This window comes from Stegostoma tigrinum, chromosome 21, assembly GCF_030684315.1.
Source record: "Stegostoma tigrinum isolate sSteTig4 chromosome 21, sSteTig4.hap1, whole genome shotgun sequence".
Taxonomy (NCBI): domain Eukaryota; kingdom Metazoa; phylum Chordata; class Chondrichthyes; order Orectolobiformes; family Stegostomatidae; genus Stegostoma; species Stegostoma tigrinum.
The window spans coordinates 10,047,393-10,070,849 of NC_081374.1; the positions used below are offsets into that span (position 1 = coordinate 10,047,393).

The 23,457-nt window shown below is 42.8% G+C and overlaps 2 protein-coding genes across 3 annotated transcripts in view; one reads left to right on the forward strand and one right to left on the reverse strand.

The window, feature by feature from the left end:
• LOC125462747 (epidermal growth factor receptor kinase substrate 8-like protein 3) overlaps nucleotides 1-23,457 on the reverse strand; it is an 87,159-nt gene that overhangs the window by 36,848 nt on the left and 26,854 nt on the right. Inside the window, exons 3-7 of the mRNA XM_048553068.2 lie at nucleotides 16,220-16,296; nucleotides 13,813-13,877; nucleotides 12,266-12,424; nucleotides 9,899-10,048; nucleotides 8,602-8,678 (exon numbers count right to left, since the gene is read on the reverse strand). Of these exons, the coding sequence (XP_048409025.2) occupies nucleotides 8,602-8,678; nucleotides 9,899-10,048; nucleotides 12,266-12,424; nucleotides 13,813-13,877; nucleotides 16,220-16,296 (528 nt within the window). The remainder of the gene's footprint in view (nucleotides 1-8,601; nucleotides 8,679-9,898; nucleotides 10,049-12,265; nucleotides 12,425-13,812; nucleotides 13,878-16,219; nucleotides 16,297-23,457) is intronic.
• Nucleotides 10,603-23,457, forward strand: part of pik3c2b (phosphatidylinositol-4-phosphate 3-kinase, catalytic subunit type 2 beta) — a 218,279-nt gene continuing 205,424 nt past the window's right edge. The window contains exons 1-2 of one of the 2 annotated variants that reach the window (XM_048553065.2): nucleotides 10,603-11,054; nucleotides 19,945-20,037. The gene's annotated coding sequence lies outside the window, so the exon portion shown is untranslated. The remainder of the gene's footprint in view (nucleotides 11,055-19,944; nucleotides 20,038-23,457) is intronic. The other variant, XM_059653333.1, reaches the window with a different exon arrangement.

Here is a 23,457-nt window from a genome sequence, read left to right on the forward strand (position 1 = left end):
TGGGGCGCAAGATACACCAGGAGATAGAAAAGGTGTGTAAGAAAGGCAAAGTCACGGTGATCATGAGGGATTTAAATATGCCAGTGGACTGGGAAAATCAGGTTGGTAGTGGATTGCAAGAAAAGAATTTGTGGAATGACTACAAGATGGCTTTTTGGAGCAGTTTGTGGTGGGGCCCAGGGAAAAGGCAATACTGGATTTAGTGTTGTGTAAAGAGGCAGACTTAGTAGGGGAGCTTAAGGAACCTTTAGGAGGCAGTGATCATAATATGATAGAATTTACTCTGCAAATTGAGAGGGAGAAGATAGAATCAGAGTAATGGTATTAACAGCTGAATTAAGGTAACTACAGAGGCATGAGGGAGAACCTGGGCAAAATTGATTGGAAGAGGAACCTAGCAGGAAAAACAATGGAACAGCAATGGCAGGAGTTTGTAGGAGTAGTTCAGGAGATGAAGCAAAAATTCATCCCTACGAAAAAAATGCATAGTAGCTGGGATGATGAGGTAACCATGGCTGACTAAGGAAGTCAGGGATAGCATTAAAGCAAAAGAGAAAGCATATAATTGGGTGAAGGGCAGTGGGAAACCAAAGGATTGGGAAGCTTATGAAGACCAACAGATGGCTACAAAAAAAAATGTGGAAGAAGATTAAATATGAGGAGAAGCTGGCCAGTAATATAAAGGAGGACTGCAAGGGTTCCTTTAGATATATAAAGGGCAAAAGAGAGGTAAAAGTGGGCATTGGGCACCTGGAAAATGACACTGGAGAGATAGTAGTGAGGAACAAGGAAATGGCTGAGGAACTGAACTTTGCGTCAGTCTTCACAATGGAAGACACAAGTAATATCCTAAAAATTCAATACAGTCAGGGGGCAGAGCTGAGTATGGCGGCCATCATCAAGGAAAAGGTACTAAAGAAACTGAATGGCCTGAAGGTCAATAAATCACCTAGATCAGATGGACTACAACCCAGAGTTTTTTAGTAGATAGTTGAAGAGATAATGAAGGTGTTAGTGGTGATTTTTCAGGAATCGATAGAGGCAAGGAGCATCCCAGAGGACAGGAAAATCGCTACATGACACCCCTGTTTAAGCAGGGAGTAAGGCAAAAGATAGAAAATTACAGGCTGATTAGCCTAACCTTGGCTTATGGGTAAGATTTTGGAGTTTATTGTGAAAGATGAGATCTCTGAATCCTTGGAAGTGCATGGTAAAATGGGGCAAAGTCAGCATGGTTTCATCAAGGAGAGGTTATGCCTGACAAATCTGTTAGAATTCTTTGAGGAAGTATCAGCAGGGCAGACCAAGGAGAACCAATGGGTGTTATCTACCTGGGCTGCAAGAAGGCCTTTGACAAGGTGCTGCACAGGTGGCTACTGAGAAAGATAAGGGCCTATGGTGTTGGAGGCAAGGTGCTAGCATAGAACATAGAACGTAGAACAACACAGCACAGTGTAGCCCGTTTGGCCCATGATGTTGTGCCGAACTTTTACCCTAATCCTAAGTTCTGCCTTAAATCCACCTCTACCTTATACTATCATCCATATGCCGATCTAATAGCCACTTAAATGCCCCCAATGAGGCCAACTCCACTACCCTCTTCAGCAATGCATTCCACACCCCGACTAGTCTCTGAGTAAAGAACCTACCTCTGATGTCTCCCCTATATCTACCTCCACTCACTTTAAAACTATGTCCCCTCGTAAAAGCTACCTCCACCCTAGGAAAAAGTCTCCGGCTGTCTACTCTATCTATACCTCTGATCATTTTGTACACCTCTACTGAGTCACTGCTCATCCTTCATCGTTCTAAAGAGAAAAGCCCTAGCTCTCTCAACTTTTCCTCATAAGACCTTCCCTCCATTCCAGGCAACATCCTGGTAAATCTCCACTGCACCTTTTCCAATGCTTCCACATCTTTCCTGAAATGAGGTGACCAGAATTGGCCACAATACTCCAGATGTGGCCAAACCAGGCTTTTGTGTAGCTGGAGCATAACTTCACGGCTCTTGAACTCAATCCCTCTAGTAATGAAAGCTAACACACTATACACCTCCTTAACAACTCTGGGTGGCAGTTTCCAAGGAACTGTGGACATGACCCCAAAGATCCCCCTGCTCCTCCATGCTGCCAAGAATCTTTCCACTAACCCTGCGTTCTGCTTTCAAGTTTGTCCTTACAAAATGAATCACCTCACACTTTCCAGGGTTAAACACTATCTGCCACTTATCAGCCCAGCTCTGCATTCTATCAATGTCCCTTTGTAACCTAGAGTATCTCTCCGTGGCATGGATGGAAGATCGGCTGTCTGCCGTAAAGCAGTGAGTGGGGTTAAAAGGGTCTTCCTCAGGATGGCAGCCTGTAACACGTGGTGTTCCATAAAGGTTAGTATTGGGACCACAACTTTTCATTTTACACATTAATGATCTGGATGAAGGAACTGAAGGTGTAATGGCTATGTAGATGATACAAAGATAGGTAGAGGACCGGTAGTATTGAAGATGTGGTGAGGCTGCAGAAAAATTTGGACCGGTTAGAAGAGTGGGCAAAGAAGTGGCAGATGGAGTACAATGTGGGAAAATGAGAGATCATGCACTTTGGTAGGAAGAATAAAACCATGGATTATTTTCTAAATGGGGAGAAAATTCAGAAACCTGAAATGCAAAGAGACTTGGGAGTTCTAGTCAAGGATTCTCTCAAGGTAAACTTGCAGGTTGAGTCAGTAGTTAGGAATGTTGGCATTTATTTTGAGAGGACTTGAATATAAAAGCAGGGATGTACTTCTAAGGCTCTATGAGGCTCTGGTCAGGCCACATTTGGAGCATTGTGTGCAGTTTTGGGCCCCATATCTCAAGAAGGATATACTGGTTATGGAGCAAGTTCAGAGCAGATTCACAAGCATGGTCCCAGGAATGAAAAGCTTAACATATGAGGAACATTTGAGGACGCTGGGTCTATACTCAGCGGAGTGTTGAAGGATGATGGGGGATCGAATTGAAACTTACAGAATACTGAATGGCCTGGACAGAGTGAATGTTGGGAAGTTGTTTCCATTGGTAGGAGAGACAAGGACCCGAGGGCACGGCCTTACAGTAAAGGGAACACTTTTTAATTTGGAAATTAGGAGAAACATCTTCAGCCAGAGAGTGGTGAATCTATGGAATTCACTGCCACAGAACACTGTGGAGGCCAGGTCATTGAGTACATTTAAGACACAGATAGGTAGGTTCTTGATTATCAAGGGGGTCAAGGGTTATGGGGAGAAAGTAGGAGAATGGGGTTGAGGAGCTTATCAGCCATAATTGAATGGCAAAGCAGACTCAATGGGCTGAATGACCTAATTTCTGCTCCTTTGTCTTATGGTTTTTTGGTCTTATTTTTTTCCCCTTTTTTTCTGTTTCCTCGCAAAGATTTTTATTAAATTTTCTGTCACCACTCTTTCAAGCACTGCATTACTGATCAGAACAACCTTTGGTGTAAGTAGTGAGGCCACTTTTGCAGTATTGTGTACAGTTCTTGTCGCCATGTTATAGGGAGGATATTATTAAACTGAAGAGGGCTCAGAAATTTTTATGTCATTCATTCACAGGATGAGGGCATCGCTGGCTAGGCAGCATTAATTGCCCATCACTAATTACCCAAAGAGCAGTTAAGAGTCAAATACATTGCTGTGGGTCTGGAGTTACATGTAGGCCAGACCAGGTAAGGATGGCAGTTTCATTCCCTGAAGGGCATGAGTGAACCAGATGGGTTTTTTCTCACAATCAACAATGATTTCATGGTCATCCTTGGACTATAAATTCCAGATTTATTTGCATGTTGCCAGGACTGGAAGGGTTGAGTTATAAGGAGAGGCTGAATATGCTGGGACTTTTACGCTGAAACATAGGAGGTTGAAGAGTCACCTTGTCGAGATTTACAAAATCATGGGGGACGTGGATAAGGTGAACAGCAAAGGTGTTCCTTAGGGTGGGGGCATATTTTTAAGGTGAGAGCAGAAAGATTTCAAAGGGACATTGGGGGCAACTTTTTTCACAAAGAGATTGGTTTCTATGTGGAATGATCTGCCAAGGAAATGGTAAAAGTAGTTATAGATACAACATTTAAAAGACATTGGATAGGTATATGGAAAAGACAGGTTTAGAGGGATAGGAGTCAAACACAGGCAAGTGGGACTAGTTTAGTTTAGGAAATTGGTCTGAATGGTTAACTTGGATCAAAAGATCTGCTTCTGTATGACTATATAGCAGTTTTCAACAGGTATTATTCATCTTATTATTTCAGATTCCTCCTGTGTTTGGCACACTTTCCTCAGGATTTCAATGTGGAAGCCCTGATGTACCAGTATAGTTGCATGGGAGTATTGATGCAGGATTCGTACTCCAAAGGCCTGCACTAAATCAACTGGATCATGAGCTTAACTCCCAAAATGACTCTAAGTAATTTAAATTCAACTGATTAAGTAGAATTTGCAATTAAGGGGACAAAAGCCAATTTACACAATGGTGATTAGGAAACTGTTGGATGGGCTGTTGTGGAGCAATGGTGGTGTCCCTGTCGTCGAGTCAGGAGGTCTTATCTCAAGCCCCATCTGCTCTAGAGGTGTGCTACAACATCTCTGAACAGGTTGATTAGAAAATATACAGAAATTTACCAGATTCTCTTTAAAGCTCTTCTGATTCATAAATAACCTGGGGATGGAAATCTGCCATCTTCAGCTGGTCTGACCTACACGAGACTCCAAACCTACACCAATGTGGTCGACTCATAACTGGCCCTCTGAAATGGCCTAAGTTGTATTGCAGAAGGTAGCTTACCAAAACCTTCTCAAATTCAACTAGAGATGGGCAATAAATGCTGTCCTTTTCAGTGATAACCATGTCCCATGAATGAATAAAATCAAAATATGTATTTAAAATTCAATTTATAAATTAACTATGAAATCACTTCATGAAGGTGTAAGTGTAAAGAGCTTTTGCAGCAGTAATATAGATTCCAAGTCAGATCTGGATTAGAGTACAGAGATTTGACCTTTTCACCTGCAAAGAATAGTCTACCAAAGACTTTTTCAAAATTCAATGATGGAGTGTGGAATTTATTGGCAAAGTCAACATTTATGACTTATCCCCAATTATCTTACAAGGCCCATGCTGAAACTAAGGATCAAATTGCTAAAACAGACACTTTCTTTTTTCTTTAAAGATCACATGATGACGACCACAGATACCATCACTCGATTTAAAATTCCGTTAACTGAATTTAAATGCTACAATGGGATTTGAACTCGTGCAACTGAAGCATTAGCTCAGAGTCTCTTCATTTTTAAATACAGAATATTACCACTGCACCATCTTCATCCAGAATCTGTGGATTGATTCCTGCAGTCAAAGAACTGTCTTTTCAAGAGCAGAATGGGTGTACATTCACTGGAGTTTAGAAGTGATCATGAAACATGTAAAATTCTGAGAGGGCTTGACAGGTTTGAAGAACAGAGGCTGTGTCTCCCTGGCTGGAGAGCCCAGAGATAAGAGTGTGTAGTCTAAGAATAAGAGGTTTGCTAATTAGGATTGAAATTGGAGAAATTTCTCCACTCAGTGGTTACAAATCTTTGGAATTCTGTGGATGTTCAGTTATTAAAGTTATAAGTGCAGTATTAAAATTAAAGGGCAATGATAGGATTGTGATAATGTCACTAGACTAATGATGGAGAAGCCCATACTAACATTTGGGACTTTGGGCCAAGTCATGTGAAATTTGAAGGTAATCAAAAAGATGGCCTATTGGCTAACATGTGGCCACTATTAATTCTTGAAAAAAAAACTCTTCTGGCTCACTTGTGTCCCTTAAGGGAGGAAATCTGGAATTGCTACCAAGTCTGGCCCAATTGTGACTTCAAAACAAAAGAATTGTGATTGACTCTTAAATGTCCTCTGGGCAATCAATGGTTGCCTGGCCAGTGCCACACACGTCGCATGAGAAAATTCTTAAGCGCTTTTAATCACTGATAGAAACAAGAGATGAAGGAACGTTAAGAGAAAGTTAAGGTAAAGAGTTAGCCAGGGTGTAATGATTGTAACGAGGTCAGCCAGGTGGACCTCACAGAATAGCAATTCGCTGATCAGGAATGTCAATCTGGACCAATCAGGGAGCTCTGGCTGACAGATTATAAACATGAGTGTCAGGGATTCTGGGATAGTAGGAACTGCAGATGCTGAAGAATCTGAGATAACAAGGTGTGGAGCTGGATGAACACAGCAGGCCAAGCAGCATCAGTGGAGCAGGAAAGCTGACGTTTTGGGCATAGACCTTGCTTCAGAAATGGGGGCGGTGGGTGGGGAAGGTGTATCTGAAATAAATAGGGAGAGGAGAGGAGGGGAGGCAGATAGAAGATGGATAGAGGAGAAGATAGGTGGAGAGGAGACAGACAGGTCAAAGAGGCGGGGATGGAGCCAGTAAATATGAGTGTAGGTGGGGAGTTAGGGAGGAGATAGGTCAGTCCAGGGAGGATGGGCAGGTCAAGGGGGTGGGGTGAAGTTAGGAGGGAGGAAATGGGAGTGAGGCTTGAGGTGGGAGGAGGGGATAGGTGGGAGGAAGAACAGGTTAGTGAGGCGGGGTCGAACTGGGCTGGTTTTGGGATGTTGTAGGGGGAGGGGAGATTTTTGAAGCTTGTGAAGTCCACATTGATACCATTGGGCTACAGGGTTCCCAAGCGGAATAAGAGTTGCTGTTCCTGAAACCTTCGGGTGGCATCGTTGTGGCACTGCAGGAGGCCCAGGATGGACATGTTGTCTGAGGAATGGGAGGGGGAGTTGAAATTGTTTGCGACCAGTAGGTGCAGTTGTTTAGTGTAAGCCAAGCGCAGGTGTTCTGCAATGTGGTCCCCAAGCTTCTGCTTGTTTTCCCTGATGTAGAGGAGGCCACAATGGAAACAGCAGATGCAGTATACCACATTGGCAAATATGCAGGTGAACATCTGCTTGATGTGGAAAGTCTTCTTGGGGCCTGGGATGGGGGTGAGGGAGGAGGTGTGGGGGCAGGTGTAGCACTTCCTGAGGTTGCAGGGAAAAGTGGTAGGGCTGGAGGGCAGTGTGGAGCGGTCAAGGGAGTCACAGAGAGAGTGGTCCCCCTGGAGAGCAGATAAGGGTGAGGACAGAAAAATTTTGTTGGTGGTAGGGTCAGATTGCAGATGGTGGAAGTGTCGGAGGATGATGCGTTGGATTCTGAGGCTGGTGGGGTGGTACTCTGTGACTCCCTTGTCCGCTCCACACTCCTCTCCATGACATGTCCATCCTGGGCCTCCTGCAGTGCCACAACGATGCCACCCGAAGGTTTCAGGAACAGCAACTCTTATTCCGCTTGGGAACCCTGCAGCCCAAAGCACCAAAGAAATTTTTCCCTCCCCACTGTTAGACAGAGGATCTTGATTGGTGCAGGCTTGGAGGGCCAAAGGGCCTGTTCCTGTGCTGTAGGTTTCTTTGTTTCTCTGCTTTCCACAGAGACCACTCTCTCTGTGACTCCCTTGTCCGCTCCACACTCCTCTCCAGCCCCACCATACCCAGCACTTTTCCCTGCAGCCACAGGAAGTGGTACACCTGTCCCCACACCTTCCTCCTCACCCTCATCCCAAGCCCCAAGAAGACTTTCCACATCAAGCAGATGTTCACCTGCTCATCTGCTAAGGTGGTATACTGCATCTGCTGTTCCCGTTGTGGCCTCCTCTACATTGGGGAAACCAGGCAGAGGCTTGGGGACCACTTTGCAGAACACCTACGCTTGGTTTGCACTAAACAACTGCACCTCCCAGTCGTGAACCATTTCAACTCCCCCTCCCATTCCTCAGATGACATGTCCATCCTGGGCCTCCTGCAGCACCACTTTGATGCCACCTGAAGATTGCAGGAACAGCAACTCAAATTCCACTTGGGAACCCTGCAGCCCCAATGGTATTAATGCGGACTTCACAAGCTTCAAAATCTCCCCTTCCCCCCCTACTGCATTCCAAAACCAGCCCAGCTCATCCCACCTCCCTAACCTGTCCTTTTGCCCACCTATCCCCTCCTCCCACCTCAAGCCCCACACCCATCTCCTACCTACTAGCCTCCTCCCATCCCGTAGGCCTGACTGTCTCCCTGAACTGACCTATCCCCTCCCTACCTCCCCACCTACACTCACCTTTACTTACTCTATCCCCACCTCTTTGACCTGTCTGTTTCCTCTCCACCTATCTTCTCCACTATCCATCTTCAATCCGCCTCCCCCTCTCTCCCTATTTATTTCAGAACCTCCTTCCCCTCCCCCATTTCCGAAGAAGAGTCTTGGCCTGAAACGTCAGCCTTCCTGCCCCTCTGATGCTGCTTGGCCTGTTGTGTTCAATCAGCTCCACACCTTGTTGTATCAGAGGTTCTGTTCACTCTGAGAGCTGGCTCTGAGGAAGCCAGAGCAGTATCAAGGGCTCTCTGTGCACATATAAGGGGTGACTTGGTGATGACAAGATATCAGCCTCTTTGGAGTTATTTTATGAGGTTATTCAACCCAGAGCTGATCGAAGGAGATGCAGAACCTCCTCCTTGTTCTATTCTTTATGTTCTTATGAATTACAAACCTCAGCATGTCCTGGTTTCCTCTTTCCTCTTTTTTCCCTCTGAGCATGTTAACAATTTCGGTCTGTATTAGATCAGCCTGTTCAAATAAAATCAGAGGTACAGCGATAAGCATACTCAGTAAAGCTGTATTTAAGGTTATTTATAATAAAATGTCTCATCACTCTCTCATTCACTGGTCCGAGACGACTAGAAAACAAGAATATCTCAACTAAAATGCATTGTTTTATTGGCTGAATTTTTCTGTATGTGTCGGTGGGCATGTATGTGAATCTGTGAGTGCGTGTCCAACTGTAGGTTTGCACTTGTGTGAGTCTGCAGATGTGTGCGAGTGTCTGTGTGTGTGCGTGCGCACATTTGTGTGTATCTCTGAGTGTATGCGTGTGTGTGTTTTTGTGTGTGTGTGTGTGTGTGTTTGCATATGTCTGTGAGTGAGTGTGTGTGTGCGTGTGTGTGTGTGTGTGTGTGTGGGTGTCCACATGTGTGAGAGTTTGTGTGTGCACGTCTGTGCATGAGTGTGCATGTCTGTGTCTGTGGGTTGTATGTGTGTGACAGTTTGTAAGTGTGTCTGTGGGTGTGCGTGTGTGTGTGTGTGTGTGTGTCTGAGTGAGTGTGAGTGTGTGTGCATGTGTGTCTGTGTGTGCATCTATGTCTGTGTCTATTGGAAATGACTGTGGAAAGAAGTGGCCTTTCAGGTTATTAACCAGCTTTCTGAAATTACACGGTCCTCCAAAGGGGAAAAGCGTGAATAAGGAGAATTATTGCCTTGTTTTCCAATGCTCTGCATTGGGACCCATCTGTTCTATTATCTTAGACTTCTTCGAAGCCCCCTGTGAAGAGAGAGTAAATGTATATATTTTTAAATATGTGACTTGTGCCTTTTTTGGTTTTACTTTCATGGTGTGTCAGCAGGACTGACAAGGCCAGCATCCCTATTTGTCCTGGCACTGATGAGCTCTCAGTTATTTCAGTCATGGTCGTACAGCACAGAAACAGTCAAACCTGTGAAACCGGAGTCACTTGAGTGACATCAGTGAGTTTTCACAACCACAGTTTGTCATGGTCACCGTTATGAAGACAACTTTTATATTCCAGAATAGTTTACAATTAAATATTCAAATGCCTCCTGTTGGTGTGGTGGGCTCTAAACTCACATTCTTATTGCTTTATAAGGTTTGAGAGGGAATGTAGCATTACCACTCAGTCACCGCCCGCACTCAGAGTATCAGAGCTCATTACACTTAGCATTTTACAAAGTATCGTCCCGTTTCCCTTAGCTTTCTTTTAATGCATACTCACAGAGACTTCCTCACACTGGAACAGGTACACACAGGTGCTCTTCTTGCTCCTGTCTTTAATAGTGATGGCCAGCACTGAGTTGTAGATACAGCTGTTTAAAATCGCCTGACTGCCTTGAATACTCTCAATGGGGAAGAATTCCAAATCATCCTAGATAATTGACCAAAGAGATAAATACAAAATGGCATTTGCAAATATCCATCTCTCGAGTACAAACCAGAAGGACAGGATCTTTTAATACACTTACTTTAAAGGCCTGTCACTTTTTGGATTTTAATTTGAAGTAACATTTAGCACAGTCACTCACAAAAAGGGTTTCAAGATGACATGAGGTAACATTTTTTTTAACCAGCCCAAGTATATTTGCAACCAGAAACTGCCATGGAAGACAGTGCAATAGAGAGAGTCAAAACAGAATTAGATAAAAATCTACAGGGAAAGAAACTACAGATCTTTGCAGAACGGACAGAGCAGTGGAATTCATTGGATAGCTCTAGAAGGGAGCTAGTACAGGCACAATGGATTGAATGGCCTCCTTCTGTGACTGGTTGATTTATTGATTATAAAGAAAGCCTTTTATCAAGCAATTAAGCATTTCCTCATGACTGAGCCATTTAAAACAGTGTTAAAGAGAAATTACGTCTGTCAGAGGGTTGTAAAACTTCAGAATTTTTTATCTGAAGTGAAATGTGAATGCTGAGTCATTGACTATCCACGGCAGATTGACACGGCATAGTGGCTCAATGGCTAGTACTGCTGCCGTGCAGCTCCAGGGACCCACATTCAATTCCAGCCTCGGGCCACTGTCTGTGTGGAGTTTACACATTCTCCTTGGAACTTGCAGGTGATGGAGTTCCCACGTATCCACTACCCTAGTCCATCCAGATGGTTGTGGTTATGGATTTGGAAGGTGCTATTGAAGGAGGCTTGGTGAATTACTGCAATGCATCTTGTAGATGATTTAGATACTGCTATTAATTGTCAGTAGTAGAGAGGATGAAAGTTTGTGGATGTGGTGCCAGTCAAGTGGGCTGCATTGTCCTGCATGGTGTTCAGTTCTCAAGTGTTGGAGCTACGCACATTTATCACTCATTTACACTCATTTATCACACGTTTGACTTGCATCTTGTATATATCGGACTTTGGCGAGTAGAAGGTGAGTTACTCTGACTTGCTCTTGTCACTATTGTATTTATATGACTAGTCCAGTTGACTTTCTTGTAAACAGTACCCCAGGATGTCATTCGTACGGTCCTCAGTAATGGTAATACAATTGGATGTCATAGAGCCATGGTTAGAATCTCTCTTCTCAGAGATGGTCATTACCTGCAACTTGTTTGATACAAATATTACTTGTCGCTTGCCTTTCCAAACCTGGGTGTGGTCCAGGACTTGCAGCATGTGAATATTTAGGGAATCATGATATCAGCAGGGAACATTCAAAAGACCTCCCTTGCCTGATACGCGTAAGAAAACAATTCATTTCTCATGGCTTAATGCTTCTTTAGAAGTAACAGAAAGGTGAATGATACACAGATCTTAGCTACAGACATCAAAAACAATACATTTTGGCCTTAATTCTTCCAATAGCTTACACAGTATCTGAATTAGATCAAGGGTCCCGCAAGTTGTCATCTGCCTGTAACCCAAACAAATCAAGTTACAACCAGATAAACATATGAACGAGGATCAGGGGAAGGTAGTGAAGCCCTCGAGCCTGCTCCACCATTCGATATGATCATGGCTAATAGGAGTGTAACTTCAGATTGACATTCCTGCCTGCACAGGGCTTGGTGAGACCATACCTGGAGTACTGTGTGCAGATTTGGTCTCTGAACCTGAAGAAGAATGTTCTGGCTAGGGAGACAGTGCAACAAAGCCTTGCCAGTTAGCAGGACTTATGTATGAACAGAGAACAGATTGGTGATGACTATATTCATTGGTGTTTAGAAGAATAGGTGAGGTGGGAGGGATGATTGACCTCATAGAAACTTATGAAATTCTAACAGGACTAGAGAGTCTAAATGTGGGAATGACATTCCCGGTGCCTGGGAGGTTCCAGAATGAGGGGCCAGTGGGGTAAACAGGGGTCATAGTTTAAGGATATTGGGTAAATCATTTAGGCCTGGAATGAGGAGAAATATCTTCACCCAGAGAGTAGTGAGCCTGTGCTATTTCCTGTGGCAGAAAGCGGTTGAGGACAAAGCATTGAATGTTTTCAAGAAGGAGGCAGATGTAGTTCTTCTGGCTAAAGGGATCAAGGGGCTTGGGAAGACAGTGGGAATAGAGTTTGGGTTGGATGATCAGCATCTCCCACTACTCCTCTGACTGTGCTGGCAATTGCTGACTTCTTCAAGGAATCTTTACCTTGGTCTCAATGTCAACCATTTTGAAAGTAGCATCATTCAGCTGCAGGATCATATCTTGTCCCCAGATTTTACCCTTGGCATCAAGCAGCTTTAGTTTGTTGATGCAGTGATCCACTGTCGCCATCTCCTTTGAGTTGAGGTCGCAGGTAATCAGGTGCTGCACACAGAATTCAGACAAAAATTACAGTAAACATCACGTGAATGCTGGAATGCTAAAAGATAGCAATGAGTTCAAGTGAGCTGAGGTACACTTTTTGTCTCCTCACTTCAAGATTGTCTTTTTATTCCCCCTGAGATCCTTTCACTCACTGGGATTTTATATTTTGACTGATGATGTTGAGGTGGCTACCTCTTCCGTTTACCCTTTCCAATTAACGCCTCCTTTTTGACACCCACCCAGGCCACTGAACAAGACCCAAACTTTTGAAAGCTCTGATCCGATGAGAGGTTTCTCCCAAAGAGGAATTTGAATGCGTCAAGCCCTGGTGGGAGGCTGGGACAATAAGACCCAGGCCAGTGTTGTATTCAGCTGGTATGGGAACCCTGCCATCTATTCCACTCTAGCAATGTATTCAGAAAATAGCCTAGACCTTAACTTTTCTCATTTTAAAGTAAGTGTAAGGAGTTGCGTTCTGATGCAATTTGATTGGTCAACCTACCAGATTTAAAGCAAAACACACTTTGTTTTTACATTATAGTTAAAATACAATAAAAGAAAGAGGAAATTGGACCAACTTAATTCAATTTGAAAGCTTTGCAGGATGATAGATTATTTTACTGCTAAACAGTATCTGTTCCAATATAGTAACATCCCATAAACACGCCTACAGCAAAGGCAAAGACAAGACAATAGAATGCTTCACATGTAATTTTCACAGCTCCAGAGGAAAACCATCAAGAGAAAACTCTGAGAGTTTGCAGCAGGAAGGGGTGCATTGCACGTTCCAAACTCTGCTGAGACCCTGGCAAGAAGTACTATTGGAAAATTAAAATATCCTAGTTCTGTGAGAGCTTGACCACACCCATTCAGGCTGCTTCTATTGTCTCTACTTAAAAAAAAATGTAGGCCTCACAAACTGTTTACACTAATAGCTCTGCATAGACTGCTCACTACCTCTGCCTTAAAACTCTCTTCAAAAATAAAGCCAGGTCAAAATATACCTGTTAAAGCCATAGTTTCATCACGGAGTACTCAAGGTTTACAACCTTATAATAATGTTATACTGTCATATGTTGAAAACAGACTGCCATTGATGTGAGCCTGTCACAATCTTCATTCTAAAGTGTGTCAATGATACCATGTTGTACTGTCTTTGCAATGTTGTCACACAATATTAGGTTTTCCACCATCAATATTTGGCAATGTACCCACGGCCTTCCAACAGATCTAGAAATCAGGTGGCTACCATCTGAGTTACAGTTAATTATTTATCTAACATTAGAGTGATTCTGTCAAACTATTATAGCGCATTGGGCCTGACCTATAATACCCTAGCAATTCCCTAAAAAACTTATAAAATATTTTTAAAAATCAGTGACACAGACCTCCACCCGGTACTGAATGAAATTTTCCATGGAGTTAAGAGTTTGTGCATAGGCCTTTCTTTGTTCTGTTGAATAGTAAGAGAAATCAATCATTAGCATGCATTTAGAGTCAAGATTGCAATAGCAGCACAAGTAAGTTTTAACATGAAGGACATTATCTGTACACAAGATTGGCTTTGATCTTTCCTTCAGTGATGCTTTTGTCCCTTTGTGTGAAATTGCCTCATTTGTTAATTACCTCCCTGAGCAACATCCGCCAGCAGATATCCTTTTGATCAAGGAATGGGGAATGACGGAAAGTCACCAGATAGTGAACTGCATCAAATCCCATCTCTCAAATGGCAGGCTCTGACCATTCTTTTAATTCATTCGTGGGATGTGGATGTCATTGGCCTGGCCAGCATTTATTGTCCATCCCTAACATCGCCATAGGACTATTCAGAATCAACCACATTGCTTCAGGTCTAGAGCAGGCCAGATAAGGATGGCAGTTACAAAAATAAAAATTGCTAGCGAAACTCAGCAATTCTGGCAGCAACTGTGCAGAGAGAAACAGCGTTAATGCTTTGAGCCTGACGAATCTTCATCAGTCATTGGGCTCGAAACGTTGACTCTGCTTTCTTCCCACAGATGCTGCCAAACCTGCTGAGGTTCACCAGCAATTTCTGCTTTTGCTTCAGATCTCCAGAATCCACGGTTCTGAGTTTTATTTAAGAAGGGCTGTTAGCTTCCCTAAAAGACATTGGTCAACCAGATAGATTTTTCCAATAATCAGCAATGGTTTCAAGGCCTTTGGGCTCTCAATTCCACATTTGTTGTTTTATGAACATTTAAGGTGGTGGATGCAGGTGTTTCTCAAGTGGGTTGCTTTGTCCCTGATAATGTGGAGCCTATTGAGTGTTGTTGGAGCTTTTCTCATCCAGGCAAGTGGGGATTATTCCATCATACTCCTGACTGGTACCTTGTAGATGGAAGAAAAGTTTTGGGGAGTAAGGAGGCAAGTAACTCACCTCAGAATTCCAGGTCTCTGACCTACTCATGTGGCCACAGCATTTATATGACCAGTCCCATTCAGTTCCTGGTTAATGGCAATCCCCAGAAGTTGATGGTACAAAATACAATGATTGTTGTGGCATTGAATATCAAGGGGAGAAGGTTAGGTTTTCTCTAGCTTGAACTGGTCTTTGCCTGGCATTTGTGTAGTGTGTGCTATTTAGCTCTTAGCATAAGCCAGAAATATTATCCAGATCTTGCTGCATGCAAATACAGTCTATCTCATTATCTGAGCAGTTGCAAATGAGACTGAACACTGTGTTTTTGCACCTACTGGCATATAATGTCTAAGCCCGCATAGTAGGAATGCCAATTGACAATCTGTTGATAGGATAGCCATCTATTTCTCATACCGTTCAAAACTTAACTTCGACATGCAAAATCCTAATCGGGTAGCTGCTGGAAAATGCTTTCTATCGGTTGAGATCTAGAATTACAAATCAGCATCTCAGACTGAGGCATCATCCAATCAGAACTGAGATGAGGAGCAAATTCTGTACTCAAACAGTTGCGGGTGAAGAGATTTTCTACATCACTGAACAGCAGATGGTCAGTTGTTGAGGATGTTTAAGGATGAATTAAATGGATTTTTGGGTACAAGCAGAATTAAGGGAAATTGGGATAATGCAGCAGCTGGAGTTGAGATAGAAGATAAGCCATAATCTTGTTGAATGGTGGAATAGTTTTGATGCGTTGAATGGCCCACTCCTCTTCCTCATGTTCTAGTTTCTGTAGGACATTATCAACAGCAGATGTATACATCACCACAATCTGTAATCCTCATGATCAAGAAAAACCCTCACTTTGCCATCACTGGTAATCCTGGGTGAAAGAATTGAATGAGAGATAGGGAAGACTCCACTATAAGTGAAAATGGTGTGGCGGCCCTGGGGAATCTACAACGGAAGGCCACAAAGTGGTTCAAGCAATATGTCATAGATGGGATTTTGCAATCCAGCAGCCCATGAACGAGGGTAAAGTTCCTCAACTCTGCCACACCCAAATGTGCATGGCGATATGCAATCAGGTAGCTAACCAGAAGAGGAGGCTCTACACACCTATGTTATTATCAATAATAACACTGGTCAGAATGTTACAATGCTGAAGTGACTACAAGCTTTTGCAAAAGCTGTTTTGCTCGCATGCTCTGTTCGACCTCCCCAACTTCACACACACCAACATTTAACTAATTCCATCTACATCACATGGCACTGAGAAATGCCTGAGAAAACTAGACAGAATAATGCTTACAATGCCAGATGTAATGCTAAAGACCTGTGTTATATAAATAGCCATGGTTATAGCCAAAATCTCCTTGCTTCACTTATAAAGGTAACAAAAATCTAACACTTACGATAAATTGTTTTGGCGCTTGGTCTCTTGGAGATGCTTTGGGACCTTTGGAATGGGGATTTTTCAGAATGAAACCCACTGGAGAGAAAAATAAATACAACATCCTTATCAAAATATGAGGCTGATATTTCTTAACCGTAGCTTTATGGTTGTTACTTTCATTGCACAAGAGCCAGGCCAAATCGAGAAAACTGACTGCAACAATATGTTAATGTTATGAGCTTGTGATGTACTTTTTTAAAAATAGTATTTCATTTGAGATGGGACTCAACAAGGCCATAAGCATTAAATTTGAAACCTGGAAAGCGGTTTGTTAAACCATCAGCAGGAGTTTATAACTTCTTTCCTTGATGCACTAACCCAACCCAACAGAAAACCAGGATTAAAATGTGTCACACTGCCATGAGCTATTAACAATTAACAGGCCACTTGGTAGAACAGCAGCCAGAGGAATTTCATCTGGACAAATGAAGGTTCATAGTTCATAGAATCCAGACAGTGTTCCTGGCCCTTTGGCTCAACAAGTCCACACTGACGCTCAGACCATCTCACCTAGACCCATTCTCCCTATAACCTACCTAATTTACACACCCCTGGACACTATGGGCAATTTAGCATGGCCAACCCACCTAACCTGCACATCTTTGGACTGTGGGAGGAATCTGGAACATCCAGAGGAAACCCATGCAGGCACAGGGAAAAAGTGGAAACTTCAAGCAGACAGCCACCTGAGGGTGGAATCGAACCTGGGTCCCAGGTGCTGTGAGGCAGCAGTGCTAGCCACTGAGCCACCCGTGAAATTGTACATGTCAATTTTACCACCAAATTAGTTACAATTTGCTTTGGTATACCTGAGATTATTCAATCTAAAGATGACATTCAGGAAAGACCTACACTATTGTAGGACTTTTCCATTGTCAGGGCATCACAATGTAATTCATAGGTTGAGATAACCTTTGTTGTTTCATGGGCAAATGAGCCCACATGCAGTCAGATCTCTTCAACTATAAGTGTGTTCAGTTAATCTGTTTTGGGTGACCTTAACTGAGTACTCAGTACTGGTCAAAATTTAGGGAGAATGCCCTGGCAATCTGTAACATTGAACTGTATCGCCTGATGGGCCGTCAGTCTCACATTGGATTTAAAAGACAGTGTTCCCTCAGTAACGCATCTGAATGTCAGCCTATGTTCTGTATTCAGGTTCTCCAACACAGCTTAAACACACATTTCTGAGGTGCAAACCAAATCATTAGAATATACCACAATAACACATGAACAATCTGTAACTTCATTTATCAGAATTTTCCCAATAACTATATCCAATGTTATCCCAGTTAATGGGATGCTTTGATAAATTTGTGAAAAAAGTGGGTACACTCCATCTTGATAATATATACAATGGATAATAACCTACATGAACTAAGAATAACTTTAAAGTTACAGAATTATGTAGTAATTGTTTATTTAGTTTGTGATCATGTGGAATATTGGCATACAAAACTAATCCTGCACCCAAACAGAAAACTTAGGAAAGGCGAGATAATCAGTGATCCAATTTGGATCAGTAAAACATTGGAAAATTAATTTGTTGTGTCTGAAAAATGGGAGTAAAAGATCATAGAATCCCTACAGTGTGAAAAACGGCCGTTTGGCCCAACGAGATGTCACTGACCCTCAGAACATCCACCCAGACCCATGCCTCTAATTTACATATCCCTGATCACTACGGGCAATTTAGCATGGTCAATCCACCTAGCCTGCACATTTTTGGACTGGGGGAAGAAGCTGGGGCACCCCAGGAGGAAACCCATGCAGACACAGGGAGAATGTGCAAACTCCACACAGACAGTTGCTCGATGGTGGAATTGAACTGGTCTCCCTAATGCTTTGAGGCAGCAGTGCTAACCACTGAGCCACCATGCCACCCTAGAGAGTGAGATTGAGCTCAGGATTCTCTATACATGAATAGACTGAAATTTGTTGCGTTCTGAAATTATTTTTAAATTCATATTAAACAGATTCCATATCCTTAAGTAAAGAAAGACACAGGAGGTGCTGGAGAAACTCAGCAGGTCGGGCAGCATCAGTGGAAAGACAGAGATAGCATTAACTCTTTGAGTCCACTATGATTGTTCTTCAGAACTAAATTGCTACAGGCTTTACTCTGTCTAAGATGGAAGTCTTGGCTGAAGCCACTACTGACCCATCAACACCAGCAGAAGTCCTCACTAACCCCATCCCTTGCCACCATGGTTTGACCCTTACACATTTTCAACCTACTTGCGCAGTGATAAAGGCACAGTGCAGAATTTGTACCCAACTAGCTGAAATATTAGGTAATAAAATGTGAGGCTGGATAAACACAGCAGGCCCAGCAGCATCTCAGGAGCACAAAAGCTGACATTTTGGGCCTAGACCCTTCATCAGAGAGCTGAAATATTAAAAAGCTTGACATTTAGTGACCCATCTCTCAATTCTAGCCTCCAATTTCTCTTACAACATTACTATCTTCCAACCCTCATTGCATTTATTGATGTTGTTGTATTCCTCCGAACTTGCTTTATTAGCCTCTAATATCAGTCTGACTGTGAAACACTTCGGGATGTTCTAAGATGATGGGCAGTGCAATATAAATGCAGGTCATTTTTCCTATGCATGCTCATTGTGCTAAAGTGGAGTTTCACTCTGCTACCACCCACTCCATTTTTTAAACTCCTCAACATTGTAGTAACAACCCATTATTCTGTTTTTAAATTATGAATTCAGTGTTGTTGCTGTTCATCTTGTCTTAAATAAATTTTATCTTTCAGGACTGACTGTAGTGTGGGTACACAATGTTGTAATTCTGCCTGGCAGGTAGTCTGCTGTGAGTCTGCAGGCTGGCCCGCAGCAATCGGTTGGATTGTTGTCATGTCTGTTTGAAAACTTGTAATGTGTTTTACAGTTTTCAATCAAGTAACTTACAGAGTTAATCAATCTCTGATGACGATTGATCTTATGATTGTTATCATTAACAACCAGATTTCAATTAACTTTTTCCCTTATTAATTGGTAAAGTGAAAAATTAGATTGATTCAATATGTCCCAAAACATTTCACAGCCAAATATCTCGAGCACAATGTAGGGAATGCAACAGTCAATTTGCAGGTTCATCTGCTGCGATAGGGTTCATCCAGCCTCACATTTTATTATCTTGGATTCTTCAGCATCTGCAGTTCCCATTATCACTGAGTCAATTTGCACACTCAGCTCCCACAAACATTTTGGTGATATTTATTAAAGGATAATTATTGGCCAGAAGATCAGAGACAGCACTCTTCCGTTCTGTGAAGCAGCATCATGGGATATTTTATGACAACCTTAAAGAATAGGCTTTGGATAACATCTCATCTAAAAGCTTAACAATTTTGGAACGTTTAATGTTCATTCCTGAAGAGAAAGAAAACGGCTAGTATGCTAAACGTCTGTGAAGTTATCAGTTGGAAAACTAGGTTTTGGCAGATTATAAATTATCAATAAATCACATAGATTTCAGAGAGTGCCCAATTGACTATCATGCAGATTATGAAGCTCTAATTTAATGTCCTCGTAACATTTGTGATTTAAAGCTTTGTCAATCATAATTTCGTTACAAAAGTGTAATCTTATATTCCATTGCAGGAGTGAGCAAATGCCGCACTGTCAGAGGTGCCACCTTTCAGATAAATATCCTGTTTTCTCTCTCAGGTGGATATAAAAGTTCAGAGAGCAGCAGTCAAAGAAGAGTAAATCACATATCCCTAGTGGCTTAAGGAATGGTAATCCCTCAAATGACATGAGGTAAGATGATTATCACATTATAATCTGTGGTATCCTGCTGTGTATAAATTGGCTTTCATATTCCAACATTATCTAATAGTAATTTTAAACATCTCCACTTTCCCAATCTCCTGTAGGACATTTCAGCCAAATTTCTACTATCACAGCTATTAAATTAATTTCCAAAACCAAATTTTTCAACTGTCCACCATGCCACCATGCAAATCAAAGGCAGGAAGTGAAAAGTCCAAATATTGGATTTGAGTGTGTCGTTCGAGAGAGCATTGCCAAGGCATTGCTGTATGAGCGCAGGAGCTAGTGTTCGAATGAAGCATTGAAGGCTCTACTACCTGTTCACACCACTATAAATGATTCTTGAGAGTGTCGTGTGTGGGTAACAGCCAGGAAACATCTCTTCCTCAACCCACACCAGCAAAGAGATAACAACTGGTCAGTCATCCCATTTGGGATCTTGCTGTGTAAATTGGCCACCACAATTTGCCAAAGCAATATTAGTGACTGTGCTGCCAAAGATATTAAATTGTTGGTGCTGTCCTGGGAAGTCCTGAGGATGGGACAGAATCTTAACAAATGCCCTATTACTGCACTAGACAGTGTTCATTTGCCAGGATGTTGTGGGAATGGCAGATTTGAGCTATAAAAGTAGGCTGGAAAGGTTGGGACTTTTTTCACTGGACCATAGGAGGTTGAGAGGTAATCTTATTAAGGTTATAAAATCGAGAGGAGGATAGCTAAGGTGAATAGCAAAGGCATTTTCCCTAAGTTGGGGGAATTCAACTAGGGGTCATATTTTAAGGTAAGAGGAGAAAAATTTTAAAAAGACATGATCAGAAACAATTTTACACAGAGAGTGGTTCGTCTATGGAATGAACTGTTGGAGGAAGTGGTAGAGGCGGGTACAATTACAATATTTAAAGGACATTTGGATAAGTACACGAACAGATAAGATTTGGAGGGATATGGGCCAAGCACAGGCAGATGGGACTAGTTTAGTTTGGGAATATGGTTGATGTGGACTACTTAGGCCAAAGGGTCTATTTCCATGGTGTATGGTTTGTGCCTTGTAGATATTTTGGGGAGTCAGGAGGTGAGTTACTCACCTCAATATTTCTAGTATCTAACCTGCTCTTATAGCCACTGTATTTGTATAGGGGGAGGAGATCCCTAGTGGCATCATTGCTAGGCTATTAATACAAAGACCCATGTAATGTTTTTGGGACCTGGGTTCCAAATCCCATGATGGCAGATGGTAGAATTTGTTTCCAATAAAAATATGGAATTGAGAGTCTACTGGTGACCATGGAATGATTATTGAGAAGATATTTATTTATTTCACTAATGTCCTTTAGGAAAGTAAACTGCTGTCTTTACCCAGATAATAAAATGTGGGGCTGGATGAACACAGCAGGCCAAGCAGCATCTCAGCAGCACAAAAGCTGACGTTTCGGGCCTAGACCCTTCATCAGAGGGTCTGATGAAGGGTCTAGGCCCGAAACGTCAGCTTTTGTGCTCCTGAGATGCTGCTTGGCCTGCTGTGTTCATCCAGCCTCACATTTTATTATCTTGGAATTCTCCAGCATCTGCAGTTCCCATTATCACTGCTGTCTTTACCCAGTCTGGTCAACATGTGACTTCAGACCATAATAATGTGGTTGACTTTTAACTGCCCTCCAGGCTAGTAGGGGCAGGCAATGCAACCTGGCCACCAACATCCATGTCCTATGTATGAATAAAAAAAATGTATGATGATTCCAGTTCAATTTCTGATCAACAAAAATGCCCAGGATGTTGACAGTGGGGTTTCAATGATGGTCATGCCACTGAAAGTCAATGGAAGTGGTTAAGTTATCTCTTACTGGAGATGGTCATTGCTTGGCATCTGGTATGAATGTCACTTGTCATTTGTCAACCCAAGCCTGAAAATTGTCCGGATTTTATTCCATTTCAACTTGGACTGCTTCTGTATCTGAAGAGTTGTGAGTGGTGCTGAACATAGTGCAATCAACAGTGAACATCCTCACTTCTGACCTTATGATGGAGGGAAGGCCATTGATGAAACAGCTGAAGATGGTTGAGCCTTGGACACTACCCTGAAGACCTCATGAAGAAATGTCCTGGATCTAAGATGATTGACCTCCACTAACCATTTTCCTATGTGCCAGGTATGACTCCAGCAAACAGTTTTCCCCCAATATCCTTTGATTCCAGTTTTGCTAGGGCTCCTTATTATCACACCTGGGCATAAGCAGCCTTGATGTCAAGGGCCATCACTCTCATCTCACCTCTGAAATTTGGTTCTTTCATCCAAATTTGAACAAAGGTTACACTGAGGTCAGGAACTGAGTGGCCCTGGTGGAACCCAACCGAGGCGTAACCGAGCAGGTTATTGCTAAGCAGATGCTGCATGACAGCACTGTTGAAGACACCTTCCATCACTTTACTGATGATCGAGAGGAGACTGATGGGGTAGTCATTGGCCGGGTTGAATTTGTCCTGCTTTTTGTATGCAGGTTGCACTTGGGCAATTTTCCACATTGTCAGGCAGATGTCAGGCTTCTAACTAGACTGGATAAATGTGGCTTGGGAGCAGCAAGTTCTGGGCCACAGATCTTCAGTACTATTGCTGGAATGTTGTCAGGGCCCATAACCTTTACAGTATCCAGTGCCTTCAACTATTTCTTGGTATTACGTGGAGTGAATCAAATTGGCTGAAGACTGGTATCTGCAATGCTAGGGATCACTGGGTGAGGTTGTGTTGGATCATCCATTCGGCACTTCTGGCTGAAGATTGCTGCAAATGTTTCAGTCTTATCTTTTGCACTGGTGTGCTGGGCTCTTCCATCATTGAGGATGCGGATATTTGTGGAGGCTCCTCCTCCAATGACTTGTTTAATCATCCTGCACCATTGGTCATCCTCATCCATTGGTTGTGTGATCGCTTAGCTCTATCACTTGCTGCTTATGTTGTTTGGTTTGCAAGAATTCCTGTTTGGTAGCTTCACCAGGTTCAACTTCATCTTCAAGATTGCCCGACACTGCTCCTGGCATGCCCTCCTACACTCTCCATTGAACCTAATATTACATACTCAGACTAAGGGCATGAGTAAAATTCTCACAATGTGAGGTTACCATGAAGGTCTTGTTTTTTTCAACCTCACACCCCACATGAAACATGATGACCCTCAGGTTAAATGCGCCAGCAGCCATCTCTGTCTAACAAGAGAATAGCCTTACGGTACCCTGGTCCCTTCTTGCCATACTTCAGTTGTAGTAATGTTAATTCCAGATCAGTCATACCCCTTCAGTGACACCATAGCAGATGCATAAACCACCTGGATAACTGCCTCCCTAGCTTCATTGGCCCATGTATAATGCCCCTCAAGCTCTGTAACAAACTGTCCGTCTGGTGCCAGGCTCTTG